A 21833-nucleotide genomic window follows, 5' to 3' on the forward strand; every position below is an offset into this window, starting at 1 on the left:
GTTGAAAGCTCTCCTGCACTGGCGGTCCCAAACTGGATTTGGTATCTATTGTCCTCCATCGCTGCCAGGGCACACTGCTGCTCATGTTCACCTGCTGCCTACAGGGACCCTGCAGAGCTGTCCCCTGGCCAGGCAGCCCCAGCCTGTTCCACTGCAAGGGAACAGCCCTCCACAACTAGCTCCCCAAGATCCTTGCATTGCTCCAGCATAATCGTTCTGAAGTTAACTAGAAGACCATAAAATTGTGCAAAATCATGTCAATATTTATCCAACAGTAAAAATAAACACTTCTTGTTTATACTTACAAAATATAGCAAAAAGAAGCAAAATACTCAAGTATCCCTGAACACTAACATGAAAGAAAACAAACAGCAAATAAAATAAGACCTAACTAAAGTAAATAAAATTAGTGTTTTCCTCCTGTCCCTCAAGATTTGTGTATGCGTGCATTATGTTTCAGGGTGGGACACACAAGGGTGAACTGTGCAAATGCTGACTGCTTGTTCACTTCTGTACACACGAGTTTTGACTATCTGTTAGTGGACAAAACTCTCTGCATCTCATTTTCCAAACACATCTTATGCCCGGGGCACTTCTCCACACTATGCTTCAGCGCTTTGGCTATAAAGATGCTACAAAAGACTGCGCTGAAGACTTCACTAAGGTCAAGGCGAGCAGCTTTCCTCTCCCTCTCCTTGGCCACAAAGACAGTCTTTTTATCACAGCAGACAACCAGGCTGGGTCAGGCACAGTTCACTTCTGATAATCCATGCTGGTTGTTTCCAGTCACCTCCTGGTCCTTCATGTGGATTGATATGGCTTCTAGAGGAACACGCTCTGTGAGCTCCGCAGGACTGAGGTGAGGATGACTGGCCTGTCCTCCCCTGCTCCTCCTTCTCGCCTTCTTGGAAGATGGCCTAAAATTTCAGTTTTCCCAGACTTTTTTGAATCTGCTTAGGTCAACCATGACTTCGCAAAGGTAACAAAGTGGCCCTGAAGTAACATTGGTCAGTTCCCTTAGATACATCCCATCCAGTCCCACGGGCTTATATCTCTGTTTTGCTCATGTGGCCCCTAACTCACTCACATGGCTTTGCTTCCCAGGCTCCTATCCAAAACACAGGTCCATCCTGTCTCACGTCTCTGTTGTACACATTACTCTTCATTAAACCCTTTAAGTGGGCAAACCTTCCAGACCCATGTCAGAAACACTGTGGTGCTCAGGAAGGATCGATGGCATCAGGATCATACTGAAGATGGAGGGCAGGTTCATGTATTAAAATATAAAAAATAATTTATCATGAAAGCTGCAAGAAAGATTGTTTAGACATGACGTGTACTTGCAAATTATGACTGATGTTGTAAAATTTGGAGAACAGAACTATGGTTATATTCCCTGAGGCAAAAGTGTTCATTTAATCTCTCTGAAAAAGTAGCAAACATATACTTGAATGTGTATGGTAAAAAGGGGTCAGATGATGTCTATTAAACATTTTCCTTCCATGCTATAAAAATGTTTCCCACTGTGTTCTTTGTTGCCTTACTTCTAAATAGCATGCACCATGTACCTTATCCCAGTGAATAACAAGCACAATCAGAGGAAAAGCACAACAACGCTTCATATAAAAGACAGGAAGGACAGCAGATATAAGACTGACACTATTTGGCTCCGCATTTAAACATAAAATAGTCTTCTGAAACAAGAAATGCTTTTTTTATGCTTCTCTGTAGAAATCACACAGCAACGACTTTTTTGTTGTTTGGTTTTTTTTCCTTGTAGCTAATTTTTGGCAGAAAAAAAAATAATTCTGCCTTCAGAATGTTTTCTAGTTCATTTTATTAACATGGACTACCTTAAGTTATTAAAGTAAAGTACTCGGGGGGGAAATCTATGAAATCTGTTGGTTACAAACCAGCTATTAGCAATAAGATGAAGAAAAGCAGGCTATTACTATTGTGTTACATATTCCTACTTCATAGTTCAAGATACTTACTATCAGTCAAAGTAATAGCCAAGGGTCTAGCTCATCAAAGAGACAGACGTTTCAATCACTGATCTGGAAATACACGTAATAGGTACCTTCAACTTTTTGCCTTTTGGGAATAGCATGATTCACCAACATGCAGCACGTAGTCTTCAAGAAAAAAGAGCTCCTTCCTCCGTACTTGGCACTTGCTGTTAGAGTGGAGTAGCTGGATGAATTCAGTTTGGTTAACATAATATCCTCCTGTTTCTCCTTGTAATTTCCTGCTAGCTGTTTTTTCATAACTCTGGATGCCCTGAAGTCCTAAATAGAGGCCAAAGTCCTTTTACAGAGCCAATAACTTTTCTGACAGTAAAAGAGACAACTCTGAGTAAATCAGATAGTAGTGTCTTCTTGGGAGAGTGCACCACATGCCACTTATTCAGGTTTCTGTCTTTTAATGAAAACAACTCAGCCCCTGACCTAGGGATATCTGCTTGGATACCCTTGTGGTGAGAAGTGCTCTGTGTATACACCCTTTTTCCCAGAGTAAAGGAAAGCCATAGCTTGGCTATATCAAAGTAAAACTGATATCAAAGAAAGCCTCCTTACCTGTACTGCTGGAGATGTTGACATCAATGCTGATATCCGATATGCCACCTCCCTTCAGAGATGCAACACATGTGTATGTCCCAAAGTCAGTGAATTTCAAGTCAATGATGTCCAGGTTTGTGGTGCCGGGTGAAACATCGGGGTCAGTCTGTGTGATGACCATCCTTTCAGAGCTTCGCAAGGGACGTCCATTTTTAAACCAGCTGAATGTAAGCTCTTCAGAAGGGATGGCTTCCACCTGACAGGAGATTTTCACCTCTCGCCCAATCTGGATGTTGTCATCTTTGTGGTATGGGTCAGGGGTGATCCAAAAACGTCCTTTTTTTAAGGCTGAAATATGCCAAAAAATAAGTTTACTATAATAAAACACAAATTTTGCATATTCAGACTTTCCAGAGACTTATGCTCATGCTTCACTTTATGCCTACATATGATTTTAACAGAGCCTGTAGCAATAGGACAAGGGGCAATGGTTTCAGACTACAAGAGGGTAGATTCAGACTACATACAAGGGAGACATTTATTACAACGAGGGTGGTGAGACACTGGCACAGGTTGCCCAGAGAGGTGGTGGATGCCCCACCCCTGGAAACATCCAAGGCCAGGTTGGATGGGGCTCAGAGCAGCCTGATGGAGTTGAAGATGTCCCTGTTCATTTCAGGAGGGTTGGACGAGATGGCCTTTCAAGCTCCCTTCCAACTCAAACTATTTTATGATTCTATGATGCTCAGCAAGTCACTGAAGCTTCCAATGCACACATTTAGCACGGGGTTAACTTTTCGTAGGATCAAATTCTAAACAAATTTCGTCATAAAGTGTACACTGCTAAAGTACTTGTAATTTCCAAAATGAAAAATAGGAAGTCCCAGCAACTAAATTAGACTGAGCTGCTGACAACTGAAGAGTAACCAAAATAATTCATGAGCCTTCAGTGTTTATTATCTGTCTCTGGAGGTATTTACAAGCTCTTCCTCACCTCCATGCTATCAGTGCACTGAGAGAAGAGAAAATAGAGATATCAACCAAACATCACTAATACAACCAGCAGCGTCATCTCCAATCTATCTGGAAACAAACATGGCCATGCAAAGTATCTTTGTGCCAGCTGGTTAAATGAGAATAGGTAAGCACATGCCTGAGGCTACAGCCTGCCCTGATTTTACACACCCTGCTTCTTCCTCATGGCAGCCTGGAGGGCTGCCTCTGTCCCCGCAGCTGCCTGGAGGCAGGCTGCCTTACCCCACCAAACTGCAAAGCAGCGGCGGGGAAACTGCTGCCAGCTCTAAAAAGTAAAAGGGGATGAAAGGCAATGCTCAATGGGAAAAGGCAAAAGAGATGCTCTTCTGAGATGTAACCATGCAGGAGATCCCATCATCATCAAGTGGTTGCAGTTCCCTGGCTGCGTCTTGTCAGATGAGGAAAACCCAACCTGTACGTGCAGGAGAAACCTGAGGCTGAAGGCTGCACACAGAGAACGTTATCATTTAGAGAGGCACAGAGCATCCCAGGGATCTCTATCTGCATCCAAGACTATTCAAGCCTGCAATACAAATGCAATTAATTCTCTAACCCACAGCAAAGCAGATAAGGTAGTCTCATCGTTTCAGATGGGAACCCCAAGGCAAATGAGGTTTTTGAGGCCATCTTAAAGGCAGGCTCGGTGCTTCAGAAGCACCCTACACCCCTGCAGGGACACAGCAGCTCTGGAAAATGTTATTTCCCACAATCTTCCCAGTGAGACCAGCATCTTTTACTAGCATTCTCTCATCAATCTGCTGCACAAGAGCAAAATAATACTGCAACTCAGTTATCTGATTTTTCTCATCACTCTAAATGAGCATAAAACTATCCAGAAACTATCACCATTTACATCAATAAAGTGATTGCTCTAAAGCACTGTTAGTATGATACTTATTTTTGGAAGAGTGCTTCAGGATCATCCATTAAGTCTTTCAAATACACATATATTTTGATGTACTGAATATAAAATGCTACTTATACAATCCCAAGATCCCTCTCCCCCTATGTATATGCACCTAAGTATGTATGTATGTTTATATATGCTATCTCCAATTGGAAAGTCCCAGAATGAAAATACCAGCTGAAAATATTACGAGCAAATACCCAGGTTGAATGCAAGGACTGGAAGACAAATATTTAAATCTGTCATTTCTTGTCATCGTGCTGACTTCTTTGAGAAGTTTCCAGGCTGCCCTATTCCCTTTGCCACCTCATCCATGCACAGTGCTCCACGTGTGGAACATTTGAGTAAAGAACCGATTTGCAGCACTCTCTACCCTCATGTATCTGCATGCTTACAGCCAATGGAGTGTGACGTTGTACAAACAGCAAAGGCTATAAGCTAAAGTTTCCCTGGATCCCATACTTTGTGTAATATGTACTTCTCACTTGCTGCATACAGAAAGCGTAACAACATCAAATGGAAATGGATGGATGAGGCATCAAGCATGCTAAGAAAGCACGGTGCATCATCTCCTTACATCTCTGCAAGGTTGAAAATGCTAATTCAGACTCAGTTTTGTTAGCTCAGTAGCTCCTTGAACAAAACAGCTATTTGGAGCTTGCAAATGCCATGCTGAATTAGCACTTTCACAACTTTGAAAGGAATTAACATTTAATTAATAATCAGGGTTTTTTTCAATATGGGAAAAGCAGCATACAATCTGGCTACTTGTGGACGCCCCCTCACACATGGGGTGAGAAATTTCTTCCACTGAGGAAGGCAGACCTTTTAATCAGAGAATGAAAACACCGTTACATTTGCTGTGCTGATCAGGTATGGCGCGAAAGGTGTTTGTCTGGACGCTGCTATTTAGTTGCAAATGTGTGTTCAAGAATCTAAGTGCTGGATGTGTTTTTTAAGAGTTTATTATTATTGCATCTATTTAAGAAAGTTTCGTGACTTTTATCAAGATTCAATTTTTGCACCAAAATGCACTTGTCTCTACTGAGCATCTCTCGTCCCCTTTTAAAAGCTGCAGCCAGTTCCCCAGGAAGCAAAATGAACACATGCTTTGGTTCAAGAGGATGAACCATAAATTGTATGAAGCTCAAAAATGCTACAGCAAGTAACTATGAAAGACAAGATGAACTTTTTTGTTTCAAAATGGAAGAACAAACAATGCTTAAATACACAAAAACCAGCAAATATATCATGCAAATATTCTTCAGACAGGGAAAAAATTAAAAATAACTCAATACGCATGATGAGCAGCACATTTCAACCAGAATTAGTTGATAATAACCTCAATAAACTATTTTTATTTCTGATTTTTTCTCCTTTGTTTCAAGTGCTCACACAGACCATTTCACCAGTTTCTCACTCCTATAAAGGAATGACAAGGTCTAACAGGGAAGTCACATTCACTTTCACGTGTCCTCTGTGATGCCTTGTGCTACAATACCGCCTACAAGCTAAGGTAAGGGGTACGGAACCTCAAACTGTGGGCCCTAAGCCACTTACTCCGCGGGCCAGGAAAGGCTCTCTGGCTCATGGACCAAACTACAAAACCAAGCAAGGTTTGTGGCTGGTGCTTGTCGGTTTGGTTCAATGCAGGCTGAGTGCTGGGTACAAGAAATAAGCGGACTGGATCATCCTCTGTCCTGATCTGCCACAGCAAACTCCAATCCTGTGCAGAGCATACACTCGAGCTAAATATTTTTCCATACCTCCAAATACGAGGAGCTCAGGGGGGCTGTGACTCAATGCCCTGCATGGAAAAAGTTCAGGGAATTTCTAGAAATTCTGAAGTGAAGTGAAAAGTCCCTTTGCTCTATTCCTTTCCCTCCTCCTCCTCCCTTCTCCCAAACCATAGATTCACAGAGTGGTTTGGGTTGGAAGGGCCCTCAAAATCCATCTTGTTCCAACCCCCTGCCATGGGACCCGCCCACCCCGCCCCCCCCCCCCAGCCCAGGCTGCCCCCAGCCCCATCCAGCCTGGCCTTGGGCACTGCCAGGGATGGGGCACCCACAGCTGCTCTGGGCAGCCTGGGCCAGCGCCTCGCCGCCCTCACGGGGAACAATTTCTTCCCAATATCTCATCTACATCTCCCCTCTTTCAGTTTAAAGCCGTTCCCCCTTGTCCTGTCACTCCATGCCCCTGTAAGAAGCCCCCCCCCAGTTCCCTGTCGGCCCCTTTGGGCACTGGCAGGTGCTGTCAGGTCCCCCCGCAGCCTTCTCTTCTCCAGGCTGAACAGCCCCAGCTCTCCCAGCCTGTCTCCACAGCAGAGGGGCTCCAGCCCCCTGAGCATCTTCCTTTTAATGTCTCTTAAGCCATGTAAACGTACACACTATATTAATCAGTAACAGCCATGAAATCCCCACATCAAATGGTCCAACAACTGTGTAACTACAACCTATGGTTGAAAGTCAATGTACTGGTTTTATAACCCCATTCTCCAAGACTCCACAAACCATGCAGCTATCAGCATTACCTTCTGTCACCAACGAAATCAGCAGAAATTTACTTTAAAATACGCCTTTTCAGAATTAAGTAAGATCATTAAACAATCCGTATCTGTGAATACCTAATCTCACTTGTCACCAGAACAAACACAGCAATGTCTACAGTTAACCCATGTATCTTGGAATTTCTGATGTGCCACTAAAACACATGAAAATCACCATCCATACCTGGAAGAGGTACCCAAGAAACCAACCACAGGTACCCAAAGATGCTGGATAGTTGCAGGCAAGTGGAGCTGGAGGGCAGTGGAAGCAGGCAGCAGCATGGGGCCATGATGGGCAGACATGCTTCCCTCTGACCTAGGACCTGGGACTATGGCCAGAAAGGTTCCAGATGTGATAGTGCCAAGTTGCTCAATATTTGGCTCAGAAGCAGCCCAAAAACTAGAGCGCATCTCATTTAAGTTCCTGGTGGGCTTGAATGTTTTCAGTGATGGAAAGCACCACAAGATGCAGTACTGCCACCACCCCTAGGCAGTAATCAACCTCCCTTCTCCAAATCCTGAAAATGTCAGTAGCAGCTAACAGTGCCACAGGATCTGAGGAGCCAGAGCCCTTTGGAGAAGGGGGAATAGAACCTAGATCTCTCACTCCAGACTGATGAGTCTCCAAATCATTTCACATACTGGAAATTTCCTGACCCACCAGGTCACAAACCCTTCTGAGAAGATGAACCTCTCTCAGTTACACTGAGATGGAGAAGATGACTATGTAAGTCAGAGTTCAGGGAACTCTTGACCAGCAGACACAAGAGGGGCTGGGGTAAACCTGCTCAGATCTTTGAAAAAAAAATATTATCATAACGAAGGGCCCTGTTAAGCTAGTCTCAGACCCAGAATGAACAGGATTGCCCTTAGAAAAATGACATGAGGTCAGGAGACCACTCCAGAGTGACTGTGCCTTCCAAATCATGGGAATACAAAGCTGATCCTTGCAGGCAAGAACGTGTAGAACCTTAGATAGGCATATGCTAGATGTGGTCTCCAAAATGACTTCAGATCCAACTGATTTACATTCTGTGTCATATAGAGACCTCTTGGAAAGACCTGAGCTCATCCTGGTACAAACCCACCAGGCAATGGAAAAGTGATTCTCCTACGTATTCTGCATACAAGTTTGCATCCGTGGTCAATCCCCATAAAACAGTGGTTTGGATTATCTTCACGTGTAGGTTCTTGGACCATAATTTACAGGCATCCCCCTATATAATGCCAAGTATATTGAAACGTATTATGTTACGTTTGAGGCACTAGGGGAAGGTTTCCATGGCGTTAGATAAAGCAAATAAATGAGACACAAGGTTAACCAGCAAAATGTGGGAGATGGTGCTGCAGATATGCTAACCACAGCTGCTGCCCTGCAGAGACTTCAGAAAATCATCAACACACAGGGATACAAAATAGCAGTAAATGTGCAAACACAAATGAGTCTGTAACTGTACTTCAAGACTCAGGAAAGTGCCAGTCTTTCTCCAAAGAGGCTCCAAAAAACTATGATGTGATCAAATAAAGATGAAACTATTTTTGTCCTCAAACTCCTCAGAAAACTGTTTTTGCCACACACACCCCTCATTAATTACATTTCAAAGTAATAAAATGCATTTCAGTATCTCAACTACGGTCTATTTGTATTCATCAGGTTAAGTCATACCTTACCACCAACACCACGATCAACCCAAAATGCTCTTTTAGTGCATCAAAATGTTTGTATCTCATCAACACACATTTCATGATGTGAATAGCACCAAAGACCATAATTGAATATACTAGCTGCTGCACAATTTGTAGTCTTTGATGTAGTAACTATTGGCCACTGGCTGCTTCCTAAACTGATGCAGACATTGGGGAACGCTTGGCTTGGTGTTTGCTGATGTTTGTGTCTGCATGCAGCCCACGGCAACAGCAATATTAAGTAGCCAAACTGTGCAAATTACTGATTTTAAACTTGACTGAGCAGTCCGATGCCACATGAGGTCCGTCCTCCGTGCACTCACCAGAAGTATCTTTGACTGATTTTGATTGTTCACATTTTGTTAAGGCTCGTGAGTGATTTTGTTTTAACCTGTTCCCAGTGAACAAGAGGACAATGTCGCCTGAAAATGTGCCCAGCAGATGTAAAGACTTGGCATATGTCCTGGAGCACCACAAGTAAATTTTAGGGTTTTGGTGAACCCCGCATCCAGAATGCCACTTGTTTCTGGGCACCCAGCACTGGCATTTTATCATGTAAGCACCAATACCTTCACCTTCAGATCCAGCTCACTTCCATGATCCGGCAAAAACACCGTGGGTTCTGTGTTTCAACTGTATCCCCTGGGTGAGGCAAGGCAGCAATCCTTTCCCCGTCCTTTACATGTTACTGACCCCTTGATGTTTCCTTCACACATGCACGAAAAAGAGTTTGTGGTAATTAGGAAGATTGTTGACTTCATTTTTAAGGCCAATGGCCTGCAGATAAACAGCAAGGAAAAGACCAAAGATCTGATCCAAAGTTCACCGCAGTGAATGACAGCCCTTGTGTGTGCTTTGGCTTGAGCCCTTTGCCATGACTTTTGTTTCATATCGAAAGAAAAAAAGCACTGTGGAAAGAGCTTGCTTGGAAAGCGAGCTGCAAACCCAAGCTTCATTCTCTAGAAACTCCGTCCTGTTAATCCAGACATAGGCTGCCTACTTTAAAAGACTGAGAAGCAACTCTCCACATTACTGCTGTGATCTCTGTACCAAAAGATGATTACTGGGATGATTCATTGGTTCTTGAGAGAAAGATATAAGGCAGGTGGCGGGTAAAGAAAGTCAACTCTTATCACCAGCTCCTGCTTCAATCACCCCAGGTCCCTCATCTCCTTAGAGCCTGACAGATGGGAAAAGCAATCCTGCTTTCACACAACTGCAATTCAAAAGATTCACAGCCTTACAACAAAGATTTTAGATAGTCCCTAAAAGACTTGTAAAGTGTATTCATAAACCTAAACCCTTTTCCTAATTTGTCAAGACATCTTGAGAAGCGAACTCTTCTCACTGCATGCTGTTGCTCACACGTGCAGTCTTTGCTAGGCTCCCAGGTTTTGCAGCGGAAAATAAAAACTCAACCTCCTTCCCTTCAAGGAGCAATTCACTGACTTTACTTGCAGCTGTGGAGGCATCAGACACAGCTTACCTGTGCCTGTCCAGGTTTAAGGCACCAGCTTTGTAATATAGAATTTCAGCAACAAATAGATACAGCAGTCGGTCAAATACACAAGTTCAACATACAGAATGGATGTATTTAATACATGTGGTTTAAGCACCTGAATCTGGTTTGGTGGATTCCACAGCTAAGACATGATCTCTATTGAATCATAAGGATCCCATCACTGAGAAATAAGGAAAAAATAAAATTACTTGGCTCACTGTCAATTAAAGGCACACAAAAGTGTATGTAGTACATCAAGTGATGTTTTACTGCAAGAATTCTGAATTATGTTCCCCTGCTATAATCTGTTTCCAACCTCAAACACCACAGAGAAAGGCATATTTCAGCTTATGTCATTACTGTGATGCATCATTCCTGTGACTTGAGCTTTGCTGTACTACATTGATACCCATAACTAATTGCAAAGCAGTCACAAACTTGGCCTAATATTCATATCTTTTCTGTGAAGTGAAAAAAGATTCGTGTTTAAGTTGCGGGATTGTGGACCACCAGCTGACCAGGAGTCTTTAACACTGTTTTCCTACGAGACAGGGAGTATCCTACCACATTCCCTTGCAACACAGGCAAATGACAAACCAAATATTAATTTAGACACTGTCTGTCAATGCTACCCTCCAACATCTACACAACTGGGCTGGGTTTCAGATTTGTTTGTCTGAATGATTAAATGAATGAATACACAAAACAATCTGCCCCAGTACCACACCTTGGAAACTGCAATGCAGTCCATATTGTCTGATCTATTTATTATTTTTTTTATGTGAAAGTCCAGCACAAATGGATCTCTGCCCTAAATAAAAAAGTCATTCCCACAGAAGAAAGACTCATGGCAATCCTTCTCTGATGTTTCTTTCTTCATTAACATGTCTACCTCTATCAAATCAATAGAAGTAAAAATAAAAGTTCCTATCATAAACACGAAAGAAATACAAAGTCTCTGTTTATTTTGGCCATGGGCAACAAAGCTGCACTGTCTTCAGTATTCTGCAGGATACAGCCTTAAACTACATTATCAAATGGCTAAGTTGAGTAGAGACAATTTAACAACTGTCCAAAATATCTTTCTCACTGGTGAAACCACAGTGTAGTCTGTTTTACTTCATTCTGTTACAACACAATATGTTTTGACATTTTTTTGTGTGTATAAGAAACACTGAAAACTCAAATTTGCTTTTTCCAACCAACAAAACATTTGAAAGGAAAATAACAAAAAATAAGCATTCAGTGTTACAGCCTTCTAGCCTAATTCGAAAATGGAAGAGGAAAATCACACTCCACGTTACAAAGTTTGCAGATATCAGCTCTCCATAATGGAAGTTTATCTGGATTGTAACATCTGGACATTCTGCACATCAATTTTGGACACAGACGAGCCTGCTCTGAAGTGTCCTGTAGATAATGACTTCTGTTCCTTTCTGACGAATGACTATCGTCCGTCATACTCAGCACTGCTATGGATATGCAACCATGTACGGAAAATTTTGATAACAAACAGGAGGCTGCATTTAAAAACTGGATGCTTTTTAAGGCCACACTACTCTGCTGTGAACATCACAGCCACGTTGCCACATGATGCAAATTAATGCCTCAGCTTAGCCTCAAGTCCAAACGTACCTAAGATCCAGCCTGGGCACAAGCTTCACGTTATACTTCAATGAAGCGACCTGTACCTAGGTCAGGGGTAGAAAACTTTGCTTTAGTGAAACTGGACCTCATGATGTCTTGGTGGTTTTGAGTTTAGAGCATGGTGTGACTCTTGGACAATAAAGAATAGGAAGCTTTACTACCAGGATGCAGCTGTTGAAATGGTGAATTTGTTGGATAAAACCTCTGTGTCCAGCTGGTGCTTCAAGAAGTCAATTTTCCAAACAGTAAGGGAAATGAGGTTAATGGATTTGGGGGAATAATATAAACAGAGGGGGGAAAAGCATGTCCAAATTCAGCATTTTTTAAAGATGCATTTAGGAAAGGCTAAAATACATGATTAAAGGCTCATACATCTGCTGGTGACCAATTACAATAATGGATAGAGAACAGAAAAGCTGCAGTTCACAATTCCATCTGCAGTTCCACACTGCTGCTGCACTCTGAGCACTTGTAATTAGACAGCACAGCAGCCGCAAGCTGAGCTGCCTAAGTAGCAGCCTTGGGTGCCCGAGGTCTTCCCTTTGGATATGCTGAGGTTTCTGCAAGTCCTTCTGTTTCTTCCATCCACTATTCACCTTTGGTATTTTTTTGTGCTATTTTAACACTCAGCTACTATAACCACAGTGTTTTGTGGTTGTTAGTTTTCTTAATCAAAGAGTGATTGCAAGGCAACAGATCCCTCTTGCTAACCAGCTTTCGCTTTTTGTCTCTGAACCATCTGGAAAACCATCCCGCACCACAGATCACAAGAAGCCGTTCTTTCCCTGGCATGTTTAAACTGGGTCTCAGTCAATAAGTCATGGTAGATGTGGCCTGGAAGGGTCTGCAAGAGATTCACCATACAGACCAAATCAGCACACATTTCAGTGTCTTTTGGTAAGAACTGTCACCCTCCCTAGTCATTCTTGAAACCAAACAAAGAGATAACCCCCCCAAAAAAACCCAAAATTGTGGAAATGCGCCACCATGTGCTTTGTCTTCCATCCAGTTCATAGGAGCTCGAAACTGCTAGATTGACCACCCTGTGCCCAGCCATGGGCTTCACTATCTTCTCTTACAGAAACACCAAACTGGGTGACGAGAAGGCGAATGGGACAGAACCCTCAACATCTTCTGCATAGCCCCAGCCCACGGCATTTTTTGAATTAGATACTCAAAGTCTTGCCAGCTTGCCAGCAGAGCAGTTGCATCCGTTTTGTACTCTGTTACTCAGACTCATTCTTGGCTGATGGGTGCCCATCAGGTCTGTGCCAAGGTCAGCATCATACTGTCGCTTTATTTCTTCTCTAGCAGGGAAAGCTTTGACCTTATGGCTCATCTCTATAACCCCATAACTGCTTGGTCCACTGCTGAGATACGGGAACTTTCTTATTCTGAAAGGAGGTCTGCATGTTTTGCTCAGAATTTAGAAGTCAGTCTAACATCAAATAAACACACTCATAAGCTCTGCACAGAGCTAGTTTCACCTGCATTAGCAGCAGATAATGCTATTTGCTGTTTTCATATAAGTGAACTCTCTCCAGCAGAAAATACATCTGCCAAGCGACCAGAACGGGTACACCTTGGTGGGGTCATAGGGTGAACATTAAAAAAATGGCATAACTACATAAACATTCACAGAGCTTTTAGGGAGAATGCACCAACACTGACATTTCTTAAATATGGTCTTTAGGAGTCTGCAAGATAATTGTGACAAAATTATGCTGCCTAAACATTCCCTACAGCCACCTTTCTATCCAAAGTCAGACTTGAAGCCTTGCTAAAAAAAAGCACATATTCTCAGCATTTTACCAACAGTTCATTTTGCTTCTGTCAACATGGTTTTAGCTTAAAGTTTTTTTTTAAACCTTAACTTTCTGTAGCTATCAGAACAATTAAGTTGTCAAGCATCTTCTACTAGAGCATCTCCAAACTTTTTAATATCAAGTAATTATTTGGCACTTACAAGACCAGATGCACTCACATTTTCAATTTAAATGCAAATACTATGGAAAGATTTCAGGTTTTGTCTCTATTTTTATAAATGCTTCTAATTTTTAAAATAAAAGAATTTATTATTCTGGAGATGCCATTTGGCAGGTGTGTTTTTTACGTGTGCTCTAGTTAATTAGCTCCTATTTCTTACACTGCTTTTCTTTTGAAGGAAGGGGAGGTGTATACCTCTTCATAATGAAGAAGATTTCAGTTTGCAAGTTATTCAGTATATGATCCGATAAGGGGATGAAGCACTGATCAAAGTATGCAAAACACAGCGTGGTGGTTTATCTTTTTAACTGCTTTTAGAAGTAAATATTTAAGAGAAATAAGCATCATTAGAAGAGCAAAGACATATAGATAGGTAGAAATACTCAGGTGGGAAGGGAGCTCAGGAGGTTTCTAGCCCAACCTGCTGCTCAAAGCAGGGCCAGGTGTGAGCTCAGACCAGGGTGTTCAGGGCTTAGAAACCTCCAGAGATGGAGACTGCACAACCTTCTGCCTGTGGTCCCCTGCTTGTGAAAACCAGGAGTCACCCCAGTGGGCTCACACCAGTATAAAGCTGATCTGGGGACAGAAACTGTGATGTCCTACCAAGGACATCTCTGATTTTAAGCAGATCCAGATAATGACTGAAACACATCAAGGAGGGAGGTACACGAAGGTAAAATAGAAAAAAAAAAAAAAAAAAAAAAAAAAAGGCTGGTCAATAAGCAGTGGTGTAAATTGGCAGCTGGCATTTAGTACTTTTTGAAACCCTAAGCAGAAGAAAGGGGAAAACCCCCAAAATATTTCCTATGCTACAAAACCCCACACTGTTATAGCTTGCCACAATATTTCCTATGCTACAAAACCCCACACTGTTATAGCTTGCCACAAGATACTGCATGCAATCCTGGCCAGACCTGTGGGCTCGGGGCTGCCCCATCCCACAGACTGCCCATCTCACAGGCAAACAGGACCTTCACAAGTCTCATCACAAGCCAGACAAGATTTGGGATATAAATTAGACAATCCAGAGAGGTTGACACAATCCCCAGCGGGCTGTGCACTTGCCAAACAAATTATAAATCCTCTGAACATTACAGCTGGGTGTTTTCCAGGGCCAATGCCTTTATAAAGATTAATTATTGTGCCAAGGCTGTAAAAAAAAAAAAAAAAAAAAAATACTTGCTGAGTTTTCCTGGATGCCCCAAAGTACTGTATTACAAAACTTCCCTCTTCTCTTTGCCCACACACTGCCAGTGAAACTCAGCACATAGTACTTGCTTTTCTTCTAAAACCTAGAGGAAACCCCCAGTTTCCAAGGCTTCCACACTGGATTGTTCCCATCTCCTGCTTCTTGTGTGGCTCAAGAGCTTTATTAGACTGCAGGATTTCATTAGAGCCTGGCTTTATTCCAACATGGGATGCATTTCCCTTCCACAGTTTGTTTTTATTCTGCAGTTCAATGCCTCAAAAATTAATTGGGAACCCATAAAACTCCCCAAAATGACTTGTCAGACTGGGCAGAGACCTACCAATCTCATTCACAGTTGCCTGATGTAATACAAGTAAGCACCTAAAAAGACATTTCAAGGTCACCAAAACATCTTGGTAACATCAGAACAAAACATTGTGCACTGTTTTTTTTTTTTCTCTTCTCTACCTCTCCCTTCAAGATGAGACAAAAATTCGAAAAAACCCTCATTTTTCTCTGCCAAAATGATGTTAAGACTACACAGATCTCATCACGTATTAATCAGCCAAGATCTAGTACAATATTAAACTATGACACCACACCCCTGACAAAATAATTCATCATGCGTTAGTAGTTAATAATTTTTAGCCAACCAACAGTAAGGTTCATTTTTTTCCTTGCCCCCAGAGAAGAAAGAACGTGGCTACCTGAAGCAGGCACAATGCAAAGGTCAGAAGGAGAGAGATGAAATGAAACCGCTTGCGAGCTCTTCTGATACATCTTTATAGATATGTGGTGCCCAACAGGCACCACATGATGTTTTGCAGAGCAGAAAACATATTTAAAAATAAAATTTCTGCACAAAAAAAAATAATTCTGGGAAGTCCTAATGAAAGGGCAGAAGAATCAATAAACCATCTACATTTTTATATGGAACTGTTTTATGAACTTGTCTGTGATACACTCCAGCCTGGGAGAGAGAGCACATGACTGAGACTGCTATTGCAGATAATAAAAATAAATGGACTTATTAAACTCTGAAGCTCAACTTTTTTACACATTCATTCTCAGAGTTGTAAACTTTTAGGACAGCATACTGGTAACTTATGACTGTAGCAACACGCTGGATGTGCTGTAAGATCAGGTTTTCTAGGCTGAAATCTCCACATTGAAATCCCATTCACAGGGTGCATCTCGATGGAAGAATCAGAATTGGCTGGCTTTTCCTTTTCTTTTTTTTTTTTTCTTTTTACTAAACTGTACTCATCTTTAAAAGCTGGAAGACGTCCCAGGGAGATGCCTGCAGCTCCCACAGGTGGGCTAGGAGGGCTGGCATGGGGTGGGAGATCAGGCTGGTGCCCAGCCTCCCATTTACAGAGAATTTTTCATCCTCATCCAGTGCATGGGTCTCTCCCAAAGCACATTTGCAAACATTTTTGAAAGGTCCATTTAAATCCCACACTGGAAGAAGTTAGTTTGTCCTGTCCAACAAGACACAGCAGACACTAAGCAAGGTGGTAAGTGCTGTTTCAACAAAGAGTTAAGTAAATTGCTTATGATTATGATAAAAAAAAAATACACATTGGTGTAATGCAAGAGAGAGGACAGGGAGAGCCCCTGGCAGGGTGAAGGTGCCCAGCTGCCACAGTGCTTGAGCAAAGGCAAAGCCCAGCCCTCCATCCCAGCACGGCATTCACAGCATCACAGCATGGTCAGGGATGGAAGGGACCTCTGGAGACCATCTAGTTCAACCTCCTGCTAAAGCAGATTCTCCCAGAGCAGGCTGCACAGAGCTTGTCTGATGCCACTCCACAGCAAAGCTGCTTTCAAGGGATGGCGAACCCACCACAGGCATGTTCTGATGGGAATGAGAGAGGATCTCCATGTCAGAGCAGTGACATATGGGAAGAGACTCCTGGGAAGAGCTGGGAGGGTGCTGGAAGCAAGCTATCGAAATCGCAGGTGGTGTTGGTCAGTTTACAATAAAAAGATTATACAGGAGGTGAGATGAGTAGAAGTAGATGCCTGAGATAAAGACAGCTGGACTTGATGACCCAGGAGGGCCCTTCCAGTTCTATTCCAGAATACCAATTCCAAAACCTTGGCACTTTCGTGAAATCCGCCTTGCTTTCTACTCTGCCCCAAGGAAACCAAAACCATCAATGTCTACTGAAAGCCAGCGCAGGGGCTGCTGGATTTCCACCCGACAGAAGCACCGCGGGGAGCTCAGCCCTGCCAGCCTCCCGCAGGCCGCAGCACCCACGGCCGTGCAGCAGCACGCACGACCCCTGCACAGTGCCTCCTTAGGAAGGCAGCAGCGGCCGCCACCCCTGCGTGGTGTAGCAGTGCCCGTTTTATGTGTATGGATATTTGCCAAGACCTTCGGCTTTCTCCAGCCATGAAATAAGCACTAGTATAATCAGTCTGCTGTGAGACCTTCCCAGAATACAGAGAGGGAAAAGAAGGAGGGGGTGGGGGTGGGGAAAAGGTCCTTGTGCTAGCTGCACAGAAAACCCAACATTTTAGACTTGGCACGCTGGAGCCAGCATCCCTGACCAGCGCTCCCACGATCACAGATGATGCCAGCTACGGATCATGCGTGTCAGACGGACACATGGCTGGGCCGCTGGCCAGCATCCAGCAGCTGCACAGATGCCAGGGTGACCCGCCGGGTGATGACTGTCACGGGTGCTGCCAAAACCCTATTTCCACCTTTTTGGATGGAACTTGTGAGACTTGCCTCTGTTCTGGCACTCGGCATCAGCCCCTGGGAGCTCTGCTCACATTTCAATTAACAGCATTTGGGAATCTTTGCGGGGTGACAGCAGAGGTGCTGATGTGTAACCAGACAGACTTATTTTTATCCTCTACTTCACGCAACTGCTCTCAACCAACATGGGAAATTCCTAAGAAAAAAAAGCTCTGGGATAAACAGAGCTGTTGCAAGAAAGCAGAAGGGTAAGCAGGTTTGCGAGAATGGACATCAGTAATACCAGATTACAGGACTTTTAATCTTTTTTTTTAAATCTACTACAAAAGCAACAAAATTTTCATTCATTTCACAATCTGTGCCTTTTCTATTTTTCCCCCCGCCTTCTTTTTAGCAGTCACTACTACACAGTTCACATACAGTTTTTAAAGTCGTAATGGAATAGGTACTTCCAGTAATCTTGGCCTTAAAAAGCATTTCCCCAGAGTGCTTTTTATTCAGAAAAACTTTTATGCTAATGTTGAGCACAGGTCATTATTTTATATTTAAACTGACAGGGAATACCACCCCTTTGAAAAATTAAAGCCCAACACTATGTTTCTGCTTCACAGAAGAGAAAAGTGACACAGTCAGAATCAAATGGCACTAAAAAAATTTTGGAGTTACAATGCAAGAGATTAAGTGATCTGTTTAAAGAAGATGATGAGGAAAGTTGCTGATGAGGCAACATATCCAAGTTGGTGCACACTGACACCCTGCCAGTTCATTTCAGTGCTCTACACTTTAAGACCTGTGAAACATTTCTCTGGCTCTACCCGCTTCCCAATCTGATGCACAGGTCTCCCTCAAAGATGCTACCCAGCATTTTTGCTTTCTTACTGGATGGAGGAGCCACCTTACGTTCTTCATCATCAAAAGCTTTTAATTCTTCATTGACAGACCGGTAGCTACAGAGAGGTTTTCTTTTCATTTTCTCCTTTGCAGTGTCTTTGGATTATTTGTTCTTCCATGCTCCATAATTCTGAGTACCCAGTCTGAGTCATGTTGAAAATGTATAATTTTCCAGAAGCTGTAGACATTTGATTATTTTGATTCCTGCCTCTTTTGACACTTTCAACTGTCACCCGAAATCTGTATGGTATTGTGATGATCATGCTTTTATGTAGTATCTTAAGGATTACAAGGCCAATACTACCATTGCTCTAACGCCTTTTGCTTCCCTCCCCAAATATGCATTGAAAAGAGAATTTTAAAGGAATAAAACAACCTCCAACAGCAACATCTAAAAGATCCTCAGGCTAGAGGTGTTTCCTGGGACATGGGATAAGCTGGATGTCCAACTTCCCATGGTAGATCAGGGCAAAGAACTGAGCCTGGGGGCACGTCCCAGGGGAGGTCTCCAAATACCAAGCTCCTGGCAATAATGGGATGCCCTGTCTGCCCAGCTGTGCATGCCTGGGACAAGCAGAAATATCCACAGCACCATGTGTGCTGGCTTAAGGGCCGTGAGTCAGCAAGGTTTTGCGTTTGATTTTAACGCAAATGTGTGTGTGTCTTTCCTTATTTGAATTAAACAAAATATCCATAGGAAGACTGATCATCATTTACCTCTACTTGAGACCAACAGGAGTATACAGAGACAAATTCATAATGAAAGCAAATCAACAGAAACATTTTGGGTGGGAAAGAACTCTGAAAGAAGTGCAACAGCCTTTCCCCATGTTAGCCTTTATGACAAATGATTTCCATTGCATCAGAATAACACTTTTTCACCCTGCCATGGAAAAGTCAGAAAAACAGAACATCCTCCAAGTGAGCACAGCAAAACCCACACACATCAGGCACGGAGGTTTTTGAGAACTTTGTTTATCCAAGGGGTGTGTTAGATTTGCTACTTGAGACACCTTTTCTATTATTTTTTTTTTCAAGAGAAGGATTAAAACCATCAAATTTCACTAGAATGACAGGAGCCAAGATTCCCATAGAGCTTCCTCTGCTTTCTAATGGTTTTGCCTAGAAATATGTTACAGGAAACTATTCTAATCATCAGTCTGAGAGCAGGATGTGAAGATGCCACTGATGAGAACACCCACCAATACTCAAATGCTAGCAGACTTACAATCATTTAAAGAACTCATTAATCTAAAGAAAATACTTAGAAAGAAACTTTTGTAATTAGGATTGGTGAGCAGCCAGCTTTGCTAAAATGAGGGAGCATTTCTTCTTTCTCTGGTTTGACCCATGACACTTTGATGGATGACAATGCCTTTGATGGAATGAAATATGTTGCAATAACTTTGGGTACAGTTAAGCTGATAACCGCGCTCTTTAAAACAGCTGCATTTCACAGGCTTCCTCACTAAGATTCCAGCAGGTAAACAGCACACAGTCACTGATTTGCCTCTGCTGAGCTCCTGTTCAAAGCAAATGGAGGAAATGAAAGCTGTTGCACTATGCCTGTACCTCTTAGGGAACGACACGGTGGTACTCAATTTCTCTTTATCATCTCAGTAAAACTTTCTTTAGAATTATCTGACGGCTGAAAGGGAAAGGCATAACACAACAGCTCAGCAGAATGGAGAAAAAGGGAGCAGAGCTTGCGGCTTCTGACTTGCTTAAGAAAGGAGCACCCTTAAAACGAGGACATTGTTTTATATGAAATTATTAATTTAACTGCTTAAGTAGGCAGCGTATGACAGTCTCCTCCCTCAGCCGCTGTGTGCAATGCCAGTTGTTTTGCAAGGGATCTGTGTTCATCCAAACTGAGGAGCAAGCACCCAGCATGATTTTGTCGGAAGGATTTACAATTCCTTTTAAGTTATAAGGTCAAAAGGGAAGAAAAAAAAAATTTTAAACCACAATAATCCCAAGAGAGTTATGACTAAATGGGTTCCTCGCCACAATGGCAGCTTTAGTCTGTTCTTTATTCTAAGAACAAACATCTCCTTCTGTGCCAATGCTCACTGGAAGGGGAGGAAATCAAGTGACAGTGGGAAAACAGAGAACATTAAATGCTTATGCATATTAGCAGGCTTCCAGATAAATTCTGGGAGCTAACAAAAGAAAAGCAATGCGCTGAGATCATTAGTGGCACCTGCTATCCCAGCACTCCTTCAGCAGCACACAGCAACTGCAGAAACTTAGTTATTTACAACCTGCAGAAGCAGAGAACACACATTACGAGTTATTTACACCCTGGAGAAACAGAGAACACATTACACAGCACTTCCACGTGGGCACATTTTGCACCATCTATCAGGTGATATATATTCTGCCAAGCCATCATATCTGGTCATTTTGCCATTTCACTATATTTATCCCCACTTTTTAAGGGTCTCTAAAAAGATTGATGGAGGAACACAGAGCTGACCTAAATACACCTCGGTGCAACATCACCACCTCAGTGCCTGAATCCGCTCTTGAAACACCGCATCACCTGTTGCCTCTATTGCTTACTGATCACATAATTTCTGACTTTAAAAAAGGATAAATTAGTTTGTTACTCTTTTATTTACTTTTATTTGTTTCTTTTTAAAGGATTCTCTCTGGGTTTAGATTTTTTTTAAATCTTATTCAATGTGTGATGGTCATATGATATCATTCACAATGGGTTGGAAGTCAGGTGTGGTAGGTAGTCACAGACTTGGGTAGTCACCCACAAAAATAGCCAGAAAAATAATCAAGAGCTGCTGAAGGTAAGGTAGCATCCATGGAATGAAGCATATAAAATAAAGGCAAGTTCAGATAAACACATATTGAAATTTAGTGAATTTTAAAGGGAAAAAAATTAATCTGAGCCCTGATGATGATCTGAGACAACGCTGCATTTCTTTCTGGGCAAGATTAGGGGATTATTGTCTAATCCTGAGATTGGTAGTCCACCTGACAGGAGATGCGAATTCCATTTACTAAATGCTTCTCCTGCAAGGCTTAGATGCTATTTCAAATAAATACTCTCTTCTCCTCAGCTTCTCTGTGGAAAGTCCTGATACACAACAACAACAAAAAAAAGAAATTAAATAGAGAGAAGCAATAATCTACAGACAAAATGCTAAGAAATATATACACT

The 21833-nt window shown here is 42.4% G+C and overlaps 1 protein-coding gene across 1 annotated transcript in view; it reads right to left on the reverse strand.

Annotated features, from left to right (window-relative positions):
- MDGA2 (MAM domain containing glycosylphosphatidylinositol anchor 2) overlaps positions 1-21833 on the reverse strand; it is a 393582-nt gene that overhangs the window by 141905 nt on the left and 229844 nt on the right. The window contains exon 7 of the mRNA XM_040601984.1: positions 2577-2906. Coding sequence (XP_040457918.1) covers positions 2577-2906 — 330 coding nt within the window. The remainder of the gene's footprint in view (positions 1-2576; positions 2907-21833) is intronic.

This window comes from Falco naumanni, chromosome 7 (assembly GCF_017639655.2).
Source record: "Falco naumanni isolate bFalNau1 chromosome 7, bFalNau1.pat, whole genome shotgun sequence".
Classification (NCBI taxonomy): Eukaryota; Metazoa; Chordata; class Aves; order Falconiformes; family Falconidae; genus Falco; species Falco naumanni.